This window comes from Nestor notabilis, unplaced genomic scaffold, assembly GCF_000696875.1.
Source record: "Nestor notabilis isolate BGI_N333 unplaced genomic scaffold, ASM69687v1 scaffold7509, whole genome shotgun sequence".
NCBI classification, from domain to species: domain Eukaryota; kingdom Metazoa; phylum Chordata; class Aves; order Psittaciformes; family Psittacidae; genus Nestor; species Nestor notabilis.
The window spans coordinates 51,092-67,625 of NW_009943181.1; the positions used below are offsets into that span (position 1 = coordinate 51,092).

The window sequence follows — 16,534 nt, forward strand, 5'->3', positions numbered from 1 at the left end:
AATGTAAGCAGAGTCATCCACTTCCTAGAACTCAGTGCTGGTTGTTAATCTATATTATCTTCTGGAGCAAAGGGTCCCCAATTGTTATTAAAATTACAGCTGCATATAGAAAAAAGAATCACAGTTATAAACAGCTTAGCAGCAGACACCCATAATAGCATCAGTCATATCCTGACTTCGATTATACACCTACAACATACATTGAATGCAACAGCCATAACATGTTAGGCAGAGTTTGGTCCTTATTCTTACTCTTACTCTACATTTTTGTGCTAGTTAACATTAACTAGCACATTAATTAATGTGACAACAGGAAAAAAAAATCTAACATGCAACAGTTTTGTCTTTCAGTTAATATCAAACAGCTCTCTTTTATTTTCTTTCTTTTCTTTAGATGCTGGTTTTGGGCTATATCCGCTTGTGGCTCATGCACCAGTTACTATGTTGAAACATGGCTTTGCAGCTGCTTTGTCTTATGCTTGACTGCCTATGGTTATTGGTAGTTCTTTGACTGTTCTGAGTTATGCACTAATTAGAGGCAGAGAGAGATGCAGTATCTTCCATATTGGAAGGAAGAGCACAGCCTTTTGTCTTTGAAGAGCCACTAAAATACGATCTTGGGCTTTTTTTCCATGCAGAGATTGCTCTAAAGTTCAGATAAACTGACAATACAGTTGCTTCCAAAAGCCACAGTGAATCCAAAGCTATAGTCATGTCTTTTATAAAAGGAATAAAACTCAGTTTCAGTCACATAACTTACATGAAAAGTCCATTGGCAAAGCTGTACTGTCAAGGTCTCCACTGCATAAGCTTCATCTCACTCCAATTACTCTGCAGTGCAGTCCAAACTAAAGTTCATGGTTGCCCGTATGTGGGCATCTAATTTAACTGACTCACGTAAATAAAGTTTCAAGAAAAAGTGATAATTAAGTAAAATATTTTTTACTTTAGCATAACTTACTCGCTATGTTTAAGGTTTCCTTATTTTATGTTTAATTTAGCCAGAGCATGTGGAAAAATTAAACTCTTAAGTATCTTTACAGGAAGCACTGTTGCTAGGCACTCTAAAAGCAAAGGCTTATGCTTTGTAGCTATAAAATACCAAAATATATTTTTAAATGTCATTCAGCATCCTGAAGGCAGACACAATCATGCTGATTGAATACCATGCGAAAGACAATGGCAAAGCAAATGGAAGCAAAGGGTACAGTCAATTCAGGTATGGGCATGAAAGCTATAATCATTAACAGTACTTGACGACAGTATTTGTAGTGCAATTTGCTTTTGTGCTTTCTCTTTGATAAGTAAGACAAGTATTATAAAGTATTTAGGAGGAACTATTACTGCTATAAATTGATCAACTTACATTAATTAATTCAATATCCCAGATTTTTTTCACAAGGTCCATCGAAGTATAGCCATTAATTAGAAAGGATTTGGTATAGTCACCCAGTTCAATGGAATCCAGCCATTCAGCTACAGAGGCGGGGGTGTAGCCATCATGACCAATCTGCTTCATCTGAAAACCAAGAATGAGTAAGAATTACTAATGATATTCATTAAATATCTTTCAGAACAGCAATTATGTGTATTAATTTCTTCACAGAGTTACCTTATCCTTGAATCAGCATTCTTTTAATATTTAGTAAACGTGAAACAATTTTGTGAGCAAAAGCACTAAGAAAAGCTTCGTTTTCAGTATATCTTTATGTTATGATGGCTTGCCTTTTAAACTATACTAAGACTGGAGCTGGAGTTCAGTTCTTACTAGGTATCATAGAATCCTCAAGTGAGAGAAGGCAAAAAGGTGAAAGAGATATTATTAATACACTGACTTCACAAAAATGTCAGATTTACACCTAAGATTTCATACAAGGGGAAAAAATTAGTCTGAGGAATGGATCTTTTGGTATTACACTGCAAATGAAACATATTGCTTTGGTAATATTATTGCTAATTGATCTCTTCTACTAGGTTATATAATATTTTATAATGGTTGAAGCCACATTGTATTTTTTCACCTCAGGGGAGGTTTAAAAAAGTCTCTTTCCTCTACCTGGTCAATTTTTCATGGAACTTCTGGGAATTTAACATATTTTAGATAGCGCTCTCTGTCTATAAAGTTGCTTGAGTTTGGACAATCAAACCAAGTATTATTGGAATGGAACTGACAGAATGGCACACACAGAAGCACGCCACTTGCATTTATATAGCAACACAGTCACAAAAAGCATAATCATATAAATCTTGTTTTCATAACAAAATAAGAAATACCACTGGCCTCTTATTTTCCTGAAGATTATTGTTAAGCTACTAAGAAGTAAAGAGCTGCATTTCTTCTTTCACAATTGTTTCTCAATGACATAAGCCAAGATTTGCAAGCTAGCCATTAAAGACAAAAATGTACAAAGCCTCCACCTGTGCAGCTTGTTATGTCATATTGTTTTTATCAATTTTAAAGTAATTTGTCAGAGGTAGAATAAAGTGGAAAGAACATGTGCAATAGCCTCAATTTTCAACAGTATTATATGCATATCATCTTTCTATAGAAGTGTAACTATTGCTAACTTGATGATACACTGAAATGGTAAACTGTTAAGAAGCTTTAGAGCTTTAGAAACCTTGTGTTTCGCATAGGTTCTCCTGACTATGCAAGGGTGACACTGCATGGTGAAAGACAGTCTCCTATTTCTGCCTGCTTATGTGCATTTCTACTTTCTAAGAAACAAGGGAAGTGTGACAGAAACATAATGCTTTGAGCTTAAGTTTGAAGTGAGTGACAAAGTAATTTAAAAAAGAGAGAACTCTGGTCTTAATATCTTGCCTGTACCAATTTATTTTCCACAGTTTATTTGAAATACAATTTGAATTCAAAGCAGAGGAAAAATTACTGTCTGCATCTGAAAGCCACAGTAGTGTTCATCGATCTGTCTGTTCAAATGCAGAAAGCCAACACGTCATGATCTTGATCTTAGTTTCCTACCGTTTCAGAGAAGAGTGGTGCAGGCAGACTGCATCATAGACATATTTACTCTTTGGTCTTTGCTACAGATGTTGGATATAAAATATTAATGGAAGTATTTAAATGATGTAGTGAAATCATTATCTTAAATCATAAAAAAGAGACAAGAAATCACATAAATTAACAATGGGAATCAGCCTTCCAGGGCACTTCTGTAACATGGGAGTCATTAGAAAGTGCGAGTTCAGTTTTGTTGTTGAACTTGACATTTTGGAATTTAGTTTCACCCTAATTTATAATTAACTTCTTAGATGTCAAAAGCATGACAAATTCTTCTTTCATTGTCATTTAGACTTACTTCAAATCTTTGATGATCTAGCAGACTTGAAAAACATTGGAGGACCCTGAGAACTCTGCCTCCTGGGAAGCTTATTTCAAGATTTGAAACAAGGTATGCTTAAAAACTGACACTTAAGGAAGAAAAATCTAATACAGAGAAGACATGAAGGAGTTGTACAGGGAGCACATGACTTTGGAAACATATAAGGTATTTTTGTTTCCTTTCTCTAACAAAAAAAAGTGAAGCACCTTTGAAACAATTTTCAACATATCCAGATGGGGCATGTTATGCAAATTAATTCTTTTTTTATTACTATTTGATCTTTATGTTTAATACATTTTGACTTTAACAAGTTGGGTTTTTTCTGGTTTTGTTTTGTTTTGGTTTTTTTTTTGGACGTGCTTATTGAGAAACCTCATGCAGTCTGGTCTGTAATTCTGGTAACCCATCAGCCGCTATGAAAAGCAAACACAGCATGGGAAGTTTCTTGAATACTCAATTCCCACTGGTGATCTCTATCAAAAGGGTTGTTAAAATAGATATCACTCTACTACGGTGTGTTGCAAAAGGCTGCAGGCAAGCAAACACAGGTGAACAATCCAATAAGCAAGAGGCTGAGAACAACTGAAATGTACATGACAATTTAATTCTCTCGATTTGGTGTCAATAGACAAAATAATCACTCGGTCACTCAACAGCCTACATGAAAATGCACTGGGAAGCAGCAGGCTCTGCAAGCATTTTCTGTTTCCTTGTCCTGGAGATTTGTCTGTCTGGGTTCAAGGCCACATTCAGGATAGCGCCGCTGCATAGCCTTGGATCAAACCCATGTGAGAAAGAGCAGTGAGAAGCCTGGTTGGAGCCAGCCCACCTTCTCCAGGAGCTACATCTGAGCTCTGGCCCACATCCCTGACATTCACCCAAGCTATGCCATAGGTACATCTGTGCCTCGCCATGCACCTTGCTGATCCTCACCCATTGACTCGCCCTCCTGAATCAACCTTGTCCCATCCTCATCCCTATGGATTTGCCCTGGGATGCGGCTGTTCATGGTTGCTGCCACCATCCCTGCCCCTGTGCCAGTGCTCCCTTCTGGCCCCACTGTCCCCTCTCTACTCCCAGTGCACCTGCCCTGGCAGGACAGGCCCCTCCTGCTGCTCCTATTGCAGAAAGTAAACCTCAGAACTAGAGTATTTGCCAGCAGTTTCAGCACATAAGCAGTATTTTATTTTGTCATGAACCAAGAACCACTTTCTTATAGAAGACAGATTTTCTAAAATGTGTCTAATACGTGAAAATCAATAAACTTTCAGTATCTGTCCTCCTGTATGGAAAGTTCTGTTCTGTCTCTTAATAACAACCACCAGCTTGTTAACTGTCATTCATAGCTGGCTGAATGTTTGCCTTTCAAATATTTATTGACAGAGAGATCAGTTATCTAGGTGTGACAGTATCATTAATAGCATCTGCTTTTCTTATAAAATGTTATGTAGCTTTTTTTTTTTAAAAAAAAGCCACTTGGAAGTATCTGTCTGGAAGTGCTGTCCCCTTTCTTTATTAGAGATCCAGTTTAGCTGCATCTTATCCCAGTACTCATTAACAGGTCATGGCTGTTGGACTGTTTGTATTTTTTTTCTATACTGCAGTATGATGTTAGACTCCTCTCACAGATTATACACTCACACTGTATGCTTCCTTGCTGAGGCTGTTTCCTGACTGAATTCTTTTTTTGAAAGAAGAAACTCCTCCTGTCTACTGACTGTAATTCCATGTATACTATTTCAATCATTCCACACCAGCTACAGCACATGCACCAGTGGTGTCAAACATCTAAGCAGTTATGTGCATACTGTTTGACTCAGAGCAATATAAAACCTCTAAGTTTCAAGCCATGACAGCCTTTTAAATGTTAACTGCTCATAAATAGGGGCAGTATTGTTCTTCTGCAGACAGTGCTACTAGTTCATTCAGTTGTTATTTTTAAAGAATGGTATCAGTGTAAGCTGTATCACTGCAGATGATTTTAGCATGTGGACTGTGGAAAAGGCTAGAAATAAAGCCCATAGGATTTAGAGTAAAAGAAATATTTAAAAAAATATCACATAAACAAAGCATGGAAGAAGACGCAAACCATAGATTTCTCTCCTATGTCCTATTGATCTACCACTGGTATTGCTTCCTTTGAAATTAACAGAAAGCAGAAGCCAGAAAGAGCTGTTTCTCATAATAAAATAGTAATGTCAAGTAGCATCCTAATGGGTTGAGAAATCCTTTACAAGCAACTGGGTGTACATCAGACTTTTTACAGGTGCGTCACTGCTATATCTATACAGTATTCATCATTAGGATAGAAGGTACCTGAGTTTTTGTCTCTGAAGGGTAGCCAAATAAACACAGAGCTTCAAAGTAATCAGATATGCACCAGAAGCATCAAGGTGAATTCAGTAACATAGACTATTACCAGTTTCCTCTGATCTTAAACAGATGGAGAACTAATGCTATTTTCTCCACGGGTAATATCACTATCTCATGGATCTCAGCGCTGTGTGTATTAAAATCAAGCTTTTTATCTGCTATATAAGGAGGAAGAGATGACTTGACTTTCACAGATTTTTAAATGATAGCTATGATTATAGTGAATTTACACTTGTGTTGGTTTGCAAGAAAGATCTTTTTAGCTAGCATATAATGCTTTCTTTTAAACTGCTGGCCTATCCGACAGATTTAAGCGTCACTTTTGGGATCTTTTATGAAACTATAAATCAACCACAAATCTAAGTAATTCTACCTGATTGCAATGGAGGTGGTATCAGTTCTTTTTCCCCCTGTTTTCGTGAGATTTCTATTATGTATTATGTACTTTACAAACACAATCAGTTGAACTCATGTTGTTGGAAGAGGAGATCATTTATCCTCTGGAGGGGTGAAAGAGAAGGCTTGGGAGAGTGATATTTCTAATGACCAGAGGGCCTGGATGGCACAGGGCTACCACATGGAGCTGGCTCCTGTCCAGAAATTGAGCCTGCAGTCAGGAGCAGAGAGGCAGCTTTCAATGGGGACGTGCATAACTCCCTAAGGAGCTGAGAAGACTTTGCATTTGCAGCTGTTGAGAAAGGCACTGAGTGAAAACAGGGACCTGCCTGCAAAGATACAGTGGGTGAGGAAGAGCTGCACATAAACCTTTTGGTTTTCTATTCTGTCTACCTTGTCACATTTAAAAAGTTAACTGTTCAAGCCTGTGTTCTATTAATGTTTGACTTCCCTTTCTGCTAATCAAAAGCCTTCCATCTTCTCATGGAGCTTACTATAAAAAGAGTACAGGCATGTTCATTTCACAGTGCTGCCTAATTCAGGATCCTGCCCTGATGGTAAATCCAGAATACTACTGACTTTAGTGTTTCCTACCTAAGACTGCCAGCATTGCAATAGGCATCATTTCTATTCTATGGTTTTTGCAGTTGGAATCTATCTTCTGAATTTAAAGGAAAATAGATGCCCACATACTTTTTCATTTTTTTTTTTTTTTTTCCCCTGGAAAAATTTAGGCAGGTCCACATCCAGTAGACTGAAAAGACCTTCTAACTCTTCATCAGACATGATGTCTGGGACAAGGGAAGATCATGTCTCATTCAGTGTTACTGAGGATGATGTATGCAAGTTTAGGACCTTGCTGTTGCATATTATGTAATCTTAAAAGGACTTAAGTCTGGAATTTGTGGAATAAGAGGAATCTATAGCCTTTGATCTCATGAGTTTCTATGAGTGTAATTTCTAAGAGCAGTCCTGTGGATATTTGTTGGTACTTTAGTGTATAGAGCTAGAGCTATTCCTATTTCTAACCAGGAAAGAAATTCCCAGAGGCATTAGAAAGAGGAAAAACAGCAAGGTAGAAAGCACTTTCTTTGAATCATGCTTTTCATCTTCACTTCCAGAAGACCAGAAGCAGGGAGTCATGGCCAGAAAGGGTCATAAACATTATGACACCATTTTGCAGCATCTCCTAGTTTGGACACTGTCTTTAGGAATAGAAGTTGTAATGATCTATCTTTTAGCTGTGCTAAATGGAAGAGAATTAATCACCAGGATTAAATGAGTTTGCTAAACTCTGGGATGTCAAAGCCAATAGCAATACAGCAGTTCAAACATATGATGTGGTCTTTTTCTGTTACATACACAGCATAGTTAATGTGCAAATGCACAGTAGTTCTGTTTTGCTAAATGGCAGACTTACTGTGCTTGCACAAAAGAATGTTACATGTGAGTAATAGATCCAGCATTTTTTTGGAAGCACAGCTTTACTGCTCATATAACTACTCACAGCGAGCATGTGCTCATAGCCTTTGATATCCTACTTCTTGTCTGGTTCTGCAAAGCACCCAGGAAAGAGGTTGGCTGCCTGCTACAAGATTTCCGAACTTGCTTTGTGCAGAGACCACTCTGTACAGGAAGGAACAAGCTGCGTACTTTAAGAATAACTCTAAAGCCAGGAGAAAGCTGCTTGCAGCTAACATCCTTCTTCCATCTGTCAAATGAGAGAATGTGTTCCCATTACACACTGGGAGAAGGAGCCATACACTGAGCATCCCACACAAAACCAATCTTTTTTCTAATCTAAGTTCTCAGATAAGCTAGGATAATTCTTATTTTCAAAAACATTTTTAGCTTTTGAGGAACCCATTAAGAAATCACTTGCACATAGGTCTGGGATGCTGAAATAACTTGACAAATGCTCTTTAGTTTCCTATGTCACTTAAGTACAGCTAAAATTTTATGTCATGACTGCTAGTATTTTCTTAGTCAATTAAGCATATCCTGCACACAGCTTATTTCCCAGGATCACTTTTTTTTTTTTTTCCCCTCAAGTCCTATACCTGCAGCTTCAGTACCTTTTTGGACATTGTCTCCACCTAAAATCTTCTACCTCTAAAATCATTCTCCAAATATTTATAGATTCCATTCTTTTTAAAAGAAGAAATACGAAATGCCATATCAAACTCTGCTACAAATTTGCTCTAAGACTGATATCAGGTATAAAATATTTCCATTTCAAGAATTAACTTTACAAATCAGGGTTCTACTGGAGTGTCTTAACATTATCTAATAATAATAAGCCACAAAGTGCTCTAGTTAATATTAATGTGAAATTTGAATAACTTAGTTATTAGTGTGAGAGGAAAATTTGGGCTACTAGCTCTAATCCAACAAAAATAAAGGGTATTTTGAAAAGCAGAAATCTAACTGAAAAATTTCAACTCTACATAACTGATGCAAACATACCAAACACAGAATCATCAGGGAAAAATATTTTGAGAAATCTGGGTAAACATACCTTTTTATACTGGTTAAACACTGCATTAAAAACTACAATAATTAATTCATCTATATTTGGACAGATATGTGGTTTTTTTTCTCATTTAAAATTACTTCAAGCTCTAGAAGGTGGTTCCTAAACAGGCTACTGGTGTTTGAAGTATAGAAATTCATCACTCCTTAGGAAGCTGGCAATTATGAGTATAAAGACAGTCTTTCTTTTCAGCCACGAAATGCCTGTTGCATTTTCAGACTGCAGAGATGAATGTTGATGAGAAGAGAATAACAAAAAGAGCTTTAAAAAAGGAGTATTTTAAAACCTTGACAGTTGATTTGTTGCTTGATTTAGAATCATAGGATCATAGAATAGTTAGGGTTGGAAAGGACCCTAAGATCATCTAGTTCCAACCCCCCTGACATGGGCAGGGACATGTCACACTAAACCATGTTGCCCAAGGCTCTGTCCCACCTGGCCTTGAACACCACCAGGGATGGAGCATTTTACCCTCCAAGCTTGTTCAATACTGCCTGAGTATATGGCTTTAAGTAAGTCTTGTTCCATAGATAATTTTTAAAGCACTTAACTTCCACCTTAAAATTTGAGTTAAAAAGTATCACAAGACATGAAACATTAATAGTAAAGCTAAAAATAACATCATCAGCAATGTTATTAAGTACTAAAACACAAGGATTCATCAAGTTTTAAATTAAATGAGGAACAGAAAAGAGGTACATGTTCAAAACAAACAAACTAGAATTTTTATCTAATGAGATTGAAATTGGTAAAGCTTCAATTATGGCTTGAGATCTTAAAATATTTAGATGGTATGCACTATTTTGAATGCATGATGACAGAGCTGAACTTATCAACAAACAAACAGAGATACTGAAATATTTCTCAGTTCCTTGCAGAATGTGAAATTTTTTTAAATCTTCAGAAGGCTGTTGTGAATACAGCAAGGGTGGGTTACATTAGATAAAATCAATTTGTGGGCCCCATGGCTATTCTGACAGCTGTGCATTCAAAAGAACTTGGTTTTGAATTGGAAATTATGTATTTTACTATCTAAGCTTTCTTGTATTGCCAAGTCATTTAAGTGAAGAAATGTGATGCACAGCTTCAGCATTTGACTGTGTTTGTTTTGGCGTAACATTCTTGCATCAAAGATATTAAAAACATGGTCCTTAGGAATTGTTTTTTGTAGTTCAACAGGGAAGCTGCTAAAGTCTACCTCTCCCATTATTCAGTCCATGCTTCAAGCCATTCTGTCAATTATCTTTGGTTCAGAAGATGTTCATTCTTCCAAGTAACTGCATAACCTTCTTGTTCTCAACTGGTTTCCAGAACACCTCTAGATCTTGGCTCTGTCCTCCTTTCTCACATTAAGCATATTTTAAAAAGACCTCAGTTGGAGTTTTATGACAGAATCTGGTCTCAGCACTAGAATACTCTCCAAAAGCAGATATTATTAAAAATGTCTTCATAAACACAGATTACCAAGTGCAATAAAATTATCATATATTAACAATCCATTCATTAATTTCAAAAACTTTAAACAAGAATACAAGAAAGCTGATCTCTCTGTGAAAAACAGAAAAAATACATAATCAGTTAAGAGTAGGGATTAAGATTACAACATTTTGTTTAAATGGTAACATTGATGAAAAATTCATAAATTAATAGTTAAACCTTAAATATCTATTTTAAATAATCAATGCTACTTTTATATACCTTACTATTTGTACCATTTAGCTCAGTTGTCTAATACTATATATGGAATATTATTGCCTTTAATAATCTTTGATATTTCAGTGCACAGACTCTTATTGTAGTCATATATATATGACTAACATATCCAGATACAGAAATTGTTCATAACTTTTATTTTTTTCCCATACAAAAGAAACCCTTGTTCTCTTTTACAAGTGATCCACCAGTAAGCCCCAATGCATTAAAAAGCCTCTTCTAGCAATGTCAACCTCATGTCTAGGCTAAAAAGTCTTTTAATAACTCTTCTCATTCTCCAATATTACTAAATTGCAAGCAGACTAATCTCTATTTACCTCAATTATTCTACATGTGCTCTTCATGCACTTTATGCTAGGTTTTATTCCAGTCCTAGTATTTTGCACTAAGTATCTGCATCAAATATAGCAGCCTTCTGACCCTTACTGGTGTCTACTTCTCCTCATTCATTCTCTTTATACAGATTTCCAAAATCAAATAGTAAGTTATTCTGCTGGGTGCACTATGTCTCTTGTTTAGAATGCTAATAGAAGCCTCCACTGATATATTTTGGCATGCAGAATATAAAACCAATCCCCTTCTATCACCAATTTTAAAATCTATAGTTTTAACCAGCTAGCACCAAAAATGATTGGTAAAATGACTGTAAGTCATTCTGCCCACAGCCAAGAAGTAAAACTCATGTACACAGCAGCAAATCAAATATGAGGCCTGCAGGAAGTCTCCACAGCTTACATGAAAGGCAGATATGAGGAAAACAAGGTTTCATCCATGGCTTTTAAGAATACTTATATAAGGGGCAAAGTATTTCCAGGTCAACTGCTATGTAAAGATAAACAATCTGGAATTCTTTGACAGCCTTATTTGCACATACATAATGACAGTCTATAAAGAGATTGAAAAGCCTAAAATAAATAAAATTAATTCTAAACAGCCATCACTTCAAATTACAGATTTTACTCTCCCTTGCTTTGTTTGCCAATTATGTCTATACAAAGTGAGTCCAACGCAATGACATTACTTTATGCCACATTTGCATATGCAAAATCATGTCTACAGAAACAGTAGAGCATTATCTTGACCTCTGTTCGAAAAAGTGTTTTAAATAATGTGAAAGCTGTAGGTGTTAGATCCCTCACTTGGATAATAACAGAAACTATACCTTTGGGAGAAGCTGGATTGCTTGGAGTATTCTCTGTCTGTGTCCAGAGTTAAGGATTCCTATTTCCAAGAGATCCTGGTCCTCCATTACGTTGCTTCCCTAAAAATGGGGGGAAAAAAAAAAGTGGCATACAAATGAAAAAACAACAGATGTCTTTAATAGCCTGAAACAAGCCCTTCTGTTGCATTTAAGAAAGAACACTTTGCTTAACTTACAGTATCTGACAAGAATCATAAATTACTGATGACTGCATTCATTTTCACAATGACAAAAATATGGTGGAAGGTGCTTGAGCTCATGGACAATTACTCTACTGCTGGCAGCACTGCGAGTGGAGAAACTGTAGCTCTCACTCAAGCCATATACCAGATATGAACCTTATTCCATTTGAATGGAACCGAGGACATGACTACAGAAATGTCCAGAACCTCCTAGTTTTTCAATTCCCCTCCTTTCTCACTCAGGTATACATGATGGTAATTTTTCTCCAGACTGGAAAATAATTAACATAGAATAAAATGAGCAGAGTGGATGAGGATAAAATTATTTAGTTCCTTGTTAGAAAAATAGTGAAGAGAGTGGTATCAATATACCCCAGACAGTCCCCATTCCCCTAAATTTTACTGTACCAGTGCAATCCTAACTTTACCTATCACTGTTCTTATCATCCTGCTTGTGGGCAGGTCAAATAATTCATAACATGCAAACAGCTGAAAAAGATGATCTGTTCAAACAATACACAAAATAATTGCCCCAAAAGTCCATAAAATAAGCCTCTACAACTCAAGCCTTTATTCTTAGGAGTTGCTAGCAGTAGGGAGAGGACCTATAGCTACACAAACAGGATAATATCCTAAGTTCAAAGAGTCTGATACCACCTAGATAGTTAGTTGAGCATTTGAAGGTTAAGGTACTTGATTAGCTGGCAGTGACTATCTGGAATCACAGAAGGCACAACAGTAGCTGAAAAAAGAGAATTGCAGCCAGGGATCAAATCAAGATTGTTCAAAGTAGGCTGGAAATCTTGTATTCCTTTTTTAGACTACTTTATTTCAGACTAAACCTCAGCTTTTAAAAACATTTATTTTATTTTTAAAAGCTTCTAACTATTGCAGTTGCAAACAAAACCTGCAAAAAAAACAGATAACCTGTTTTGAACTCTTACCCCTGTTGGAGTTTTATGACACTAATTTGCTAGAAACAAGAATTATTATTTTTACTCATTTAACATTATCATGAAATAGACTTTATGTGAGCAAACCCATAAAAACTTCATCTCTACCTTTCCATTTGGCTTGCTGCTTCTGACACAATAGAGCTCTTAAGCAGCAGCAAAATGAAAAGCTAATAGGAGTATAACAGAATATGCTTAAATACTTTGCTGAATCAGGGCTTAATAATGGATACGAATTCTTTCTGAATATCAAATCTCCTGTTCCACAGCAACATAGCTTTCTTTCAAAAAGCACACTGGAATATGCAATACTTCACCCTGTTCAGCTGCTAAATCTTCACACTTTTCAGATGGACTGATCAGTTTACAGATGTACTCTTGAGAACTCTCAAGTGCTACTCTGCAGAGTATCCTGCAAAATCTAAGGGGTGTTTTTTTAAGGCAATCATGGAAACTTTGCAAAGCTATTACATTTAAAATTATATTTCACAGTAAGTGGTATGATTTAAGACTCAAGTCTGCAAATCATATCCTGAAAGAATTTGTGGTGCAGCATTCAGAACAGGAGCAGGCAGAGACCTGCTCTAAAGGGAGAAACCCTGCAATCATGCCGGTTTAAGTAGATCACATAGTGACAGAATGCAGGCAGCACAGGCTGTGCAAACAGCGATAGTGATGAGGTGGGGTTAACACCCCTTCATCTCCCTGGTAAACACATATAAAATATAATTCCCCCTTTCTTCCTTTCTCCTTTAGGAGAAACCTAAAGGAGGCTGTAAACTCATGGGAAGAACTGGGTAAGAAACCTTCCTCTTTGGGCTGGATTCTCCAGCTGCTGGAAACAGCTAGTATAAATGGCTTTAAGGAAACTGAGCCAACTGAGGATCCAGTCCAAAACAAAGGCTGTACATTTTCATTCATTTTAATAAATGCAGCTATTTTGTTTATAGCTATTGCTTTCACTTCATTTCACTGTTTTTCATATTTCACCTTTCATCACTGCATGTTTATGTACAATCATGGAGTACTCATCACTGAGCTACTACACACTGTTTACTGTGTGTCAGTAACCTTGGCATCCATCTTCAAATATGGCATTGTTTAAAACCTAACCCAACTAATACTTAGGCACAGGAAAAATCATAGAAGCTGTATAGCATAGAAAGCATTATTTTATTAATTCTTTATTATTGTTTTTCTTTATATGTTAGTTCGTACCTTTTGTTTCTTTGCAGCTGGTATTATATATTTTTTTAAAGTATGTCAATGTTACAAAATCAAATATTTAAAACTTTAAAAAACCTGGAATTCACGTGGCCTCCTTGTCTCCAGTCTAAGAAGGTAATAACCTGATCTTTCAATGTGCTCAGGTTCTGGAGCTTCTGCTGTGTGTTACCATTAGTGTCAACAGTAGCAGACACTCATCTCTCCTGAAGACTTCATTGTCTCCTGCCATGGAGCCAAACCAGCTTTTCATCTGTCCACATGAGCAAACCAGGAAGCTTTAGATACTCAGTATTATCCACTATTGCTTAATATAGAGGACTAAACTGACAGTAGTAGAAAGCTGCTGTCTGCTTTGCAGATATACCTGTGAAGAGAAAAGAACAGTCCCCCATATTTCTATTTCCCTGGTGTCTGCTCCCATTCCCTCCTTAATCCCAGAGCTTTTTTTTTTACTTGATTACTCTTGTACTCCTCCAGTCTCCTTCCATAGTCTCCTACGTTAAGAGTGAGGAAAACCTAACTTCCTTCTGTGGCAGATCAGAGACAAGACAAGACGAGAAATTCTCTCCCTGCTCTTAGCTGCCATGCATACATTTATTATAAACTGGTCACAATTTAACCTTTATTAACTTTACAGAGATGACACAGTAAGTGTAATTAAAATGAATATGAATGCAAGAGTGTCTTTTCACATCATTTTAGACTTAAAAATAGCTGAGCTACATTAGCTGAAACATTCATCAAAAAGAAATTATTCTGTTAAACACCTAGAGAATTCGAGTCCAAAGATTTAACTTCGATATGCTTATATACAAAACAAGTTCTTATAACAGGAAATATAGGACAGCAGTCTCTACTAGGGTTATTATGCTTTTATTATGTAATAAAAACTTAAGAGGCTTTGTGATATCGCAGTTTCTTAAGTCTGTAGGAAAACTTGGAAGGAAAACTCAGAATTAAAGCAAAAAGAATATATAAAAATTTCTTACACTAAGACAGATTCAGATCTCATTCTCTTCAGCTTACACTGTTGAAATTCCTGTCCTGTTAATGTACAACATGTAGTCTTACTTATGAATTGGAAGGATCCTGCTTCTGAAGTTCCGGTTAGGAAAAAGTGTAGCTGACTGCCCACCCCTGTCCCCTCCCCCAAGATCTGTGGTTCTGCACAACTCTCAGGAATATCATCTTTTTGCCTGTAAGCACATAGAGGAAGCCAATCTTCTGAGTAAGAAGTCAGTAGTTTCACAGAACAGTTGGGCTCAAGAAGGAAGGAAAAACGACTCTGCATATGGGAGACTGGAGGCATATGAAAAACAACACAATTTAAAAACCTAAGAAATTTTGCCAAAATCTGAGATAGTTCCTATAAATAAGTTCAGAACAAAATACATAATGGTACACTATGAGATAAAGATTTTACTGGCATTTATTTGGGTTGTTCCACACAAATCATCTCTGGCACTCTACACCTGAAGTTAATATCGACTTTCCTCAAAATGCTGGATTAGACCTTTATGCCATATTCCAAATGTATGTAAGTACAGATATTTGTATAAAGAATCTTTAGAAAACAATTTAATTTGGAGTATGTCAGATTTATAGCAAAAAAAAATTATTCTTTTTATTAAAACCAGACTAACTTCAATAAATTAAACAGCTCAGAGTCTTTAAAAGCCAAACTAAAAGATTGATAAACTTGTAGACAACTTCATTTACTATGAAAAAAGAACTTCAAGATTCTTAAAAAAAAAAGACCAATACATATTTTACATCCTGCAGGAACAGAAGCACTTTGTCCCTGAAGATAATAAACCATGGTGATTAGAAGAACATACTGGGATGGCAGGCATGATTGGATGTTTCTCATTGCCCTTCTTTTGTAACTATGTTTTCACTCTTTCTTCACATATTTTCTGTGCTGGAGATCTGTGGTGAAAATTTCCAGCATCTGGTTCTGTTGCCTAAGTACAGGGGCTTTAAAACAGCTGGCAGATAGAGTAGACTTATCTGAAAATTCAACTACTGAAGTTGGAAGAGATGGGCTGTAGGGAACAAACTACCTGCATATGCTTTTTGGTCTTACTGTTCTTCACCTTGTCTGATAGATTGAAAACCTGATAAAGGTGTGAGACAGGTTTCATAGATTTTCACTGCAAAGTTTGAGAAAAAAAACTCAATAGGTAGGTAAATGCATATGCACCACTTTATAATGAAGTAAAAACTGACTGAGAAAAAGAGAAAGAACAAGTTAATTTTGCATTTAAGGCTTTTTTCCTGCTTACAAAAGAAAAACCTGTCACATAAGAAATAGAAGATTTAGGAGAGTTCTGGCTATAGGCTGGCAATGCCAACTAAGCCAGCTTTTTCTATGCTCAGCTATATCAGTCAGAAGAGGAAAAGTAGTAGATCTGGTGCTTAAAGCTGTGTAAGAGCTGCTACTTACGAGGTTGAGTTGAATTCACCTGCTGTATAGGCATTATTGAGACCAAGTTCAGCTGGAGGTGAGAAGTGCTACTGGGCGCTGGCATCAACTTCTGGTAACTTTTTTATACTTCTGGTGTACTGGAAATTTGTTTGCCCAAGAACAGGGTTAGTGTGGGTTAGGGAAA

At 36.4% G+C, this 16,534-nt stretch overlaps 1 protein-coding gene across 1 annotated transcript in view; it reads right to left on the reverse strand.

The window, feature by feature from the left end:
* The window catches only part of LOC104411388 (ankyrin repeat and sterile alpha motif domain-containing protein 1B-like), a gene marked incomplete at its 3' end in the record, with an annotated part of 60,588 nt that overhangs the window by 21,987 nt on the left and 22,067 nt on the right, over positions 1–16,534 (reverse strand). The window contains exons 2-3 of the mRNA XM_010021791.1: positions 11,522–11,620; positions 1,367–1,519 (exon numbers count right to left, since the gene is read on the reverse strand). Of these exons, the coding sequence (XP_010020093.1) occupies positions 1,367–1,519; positions 11,522–11,620 (252 nt within the window). The remainder of the gene's footprint in view (positions 1–1,366; positions 1,520–11,521; positions 11,621–16,534) is intronic.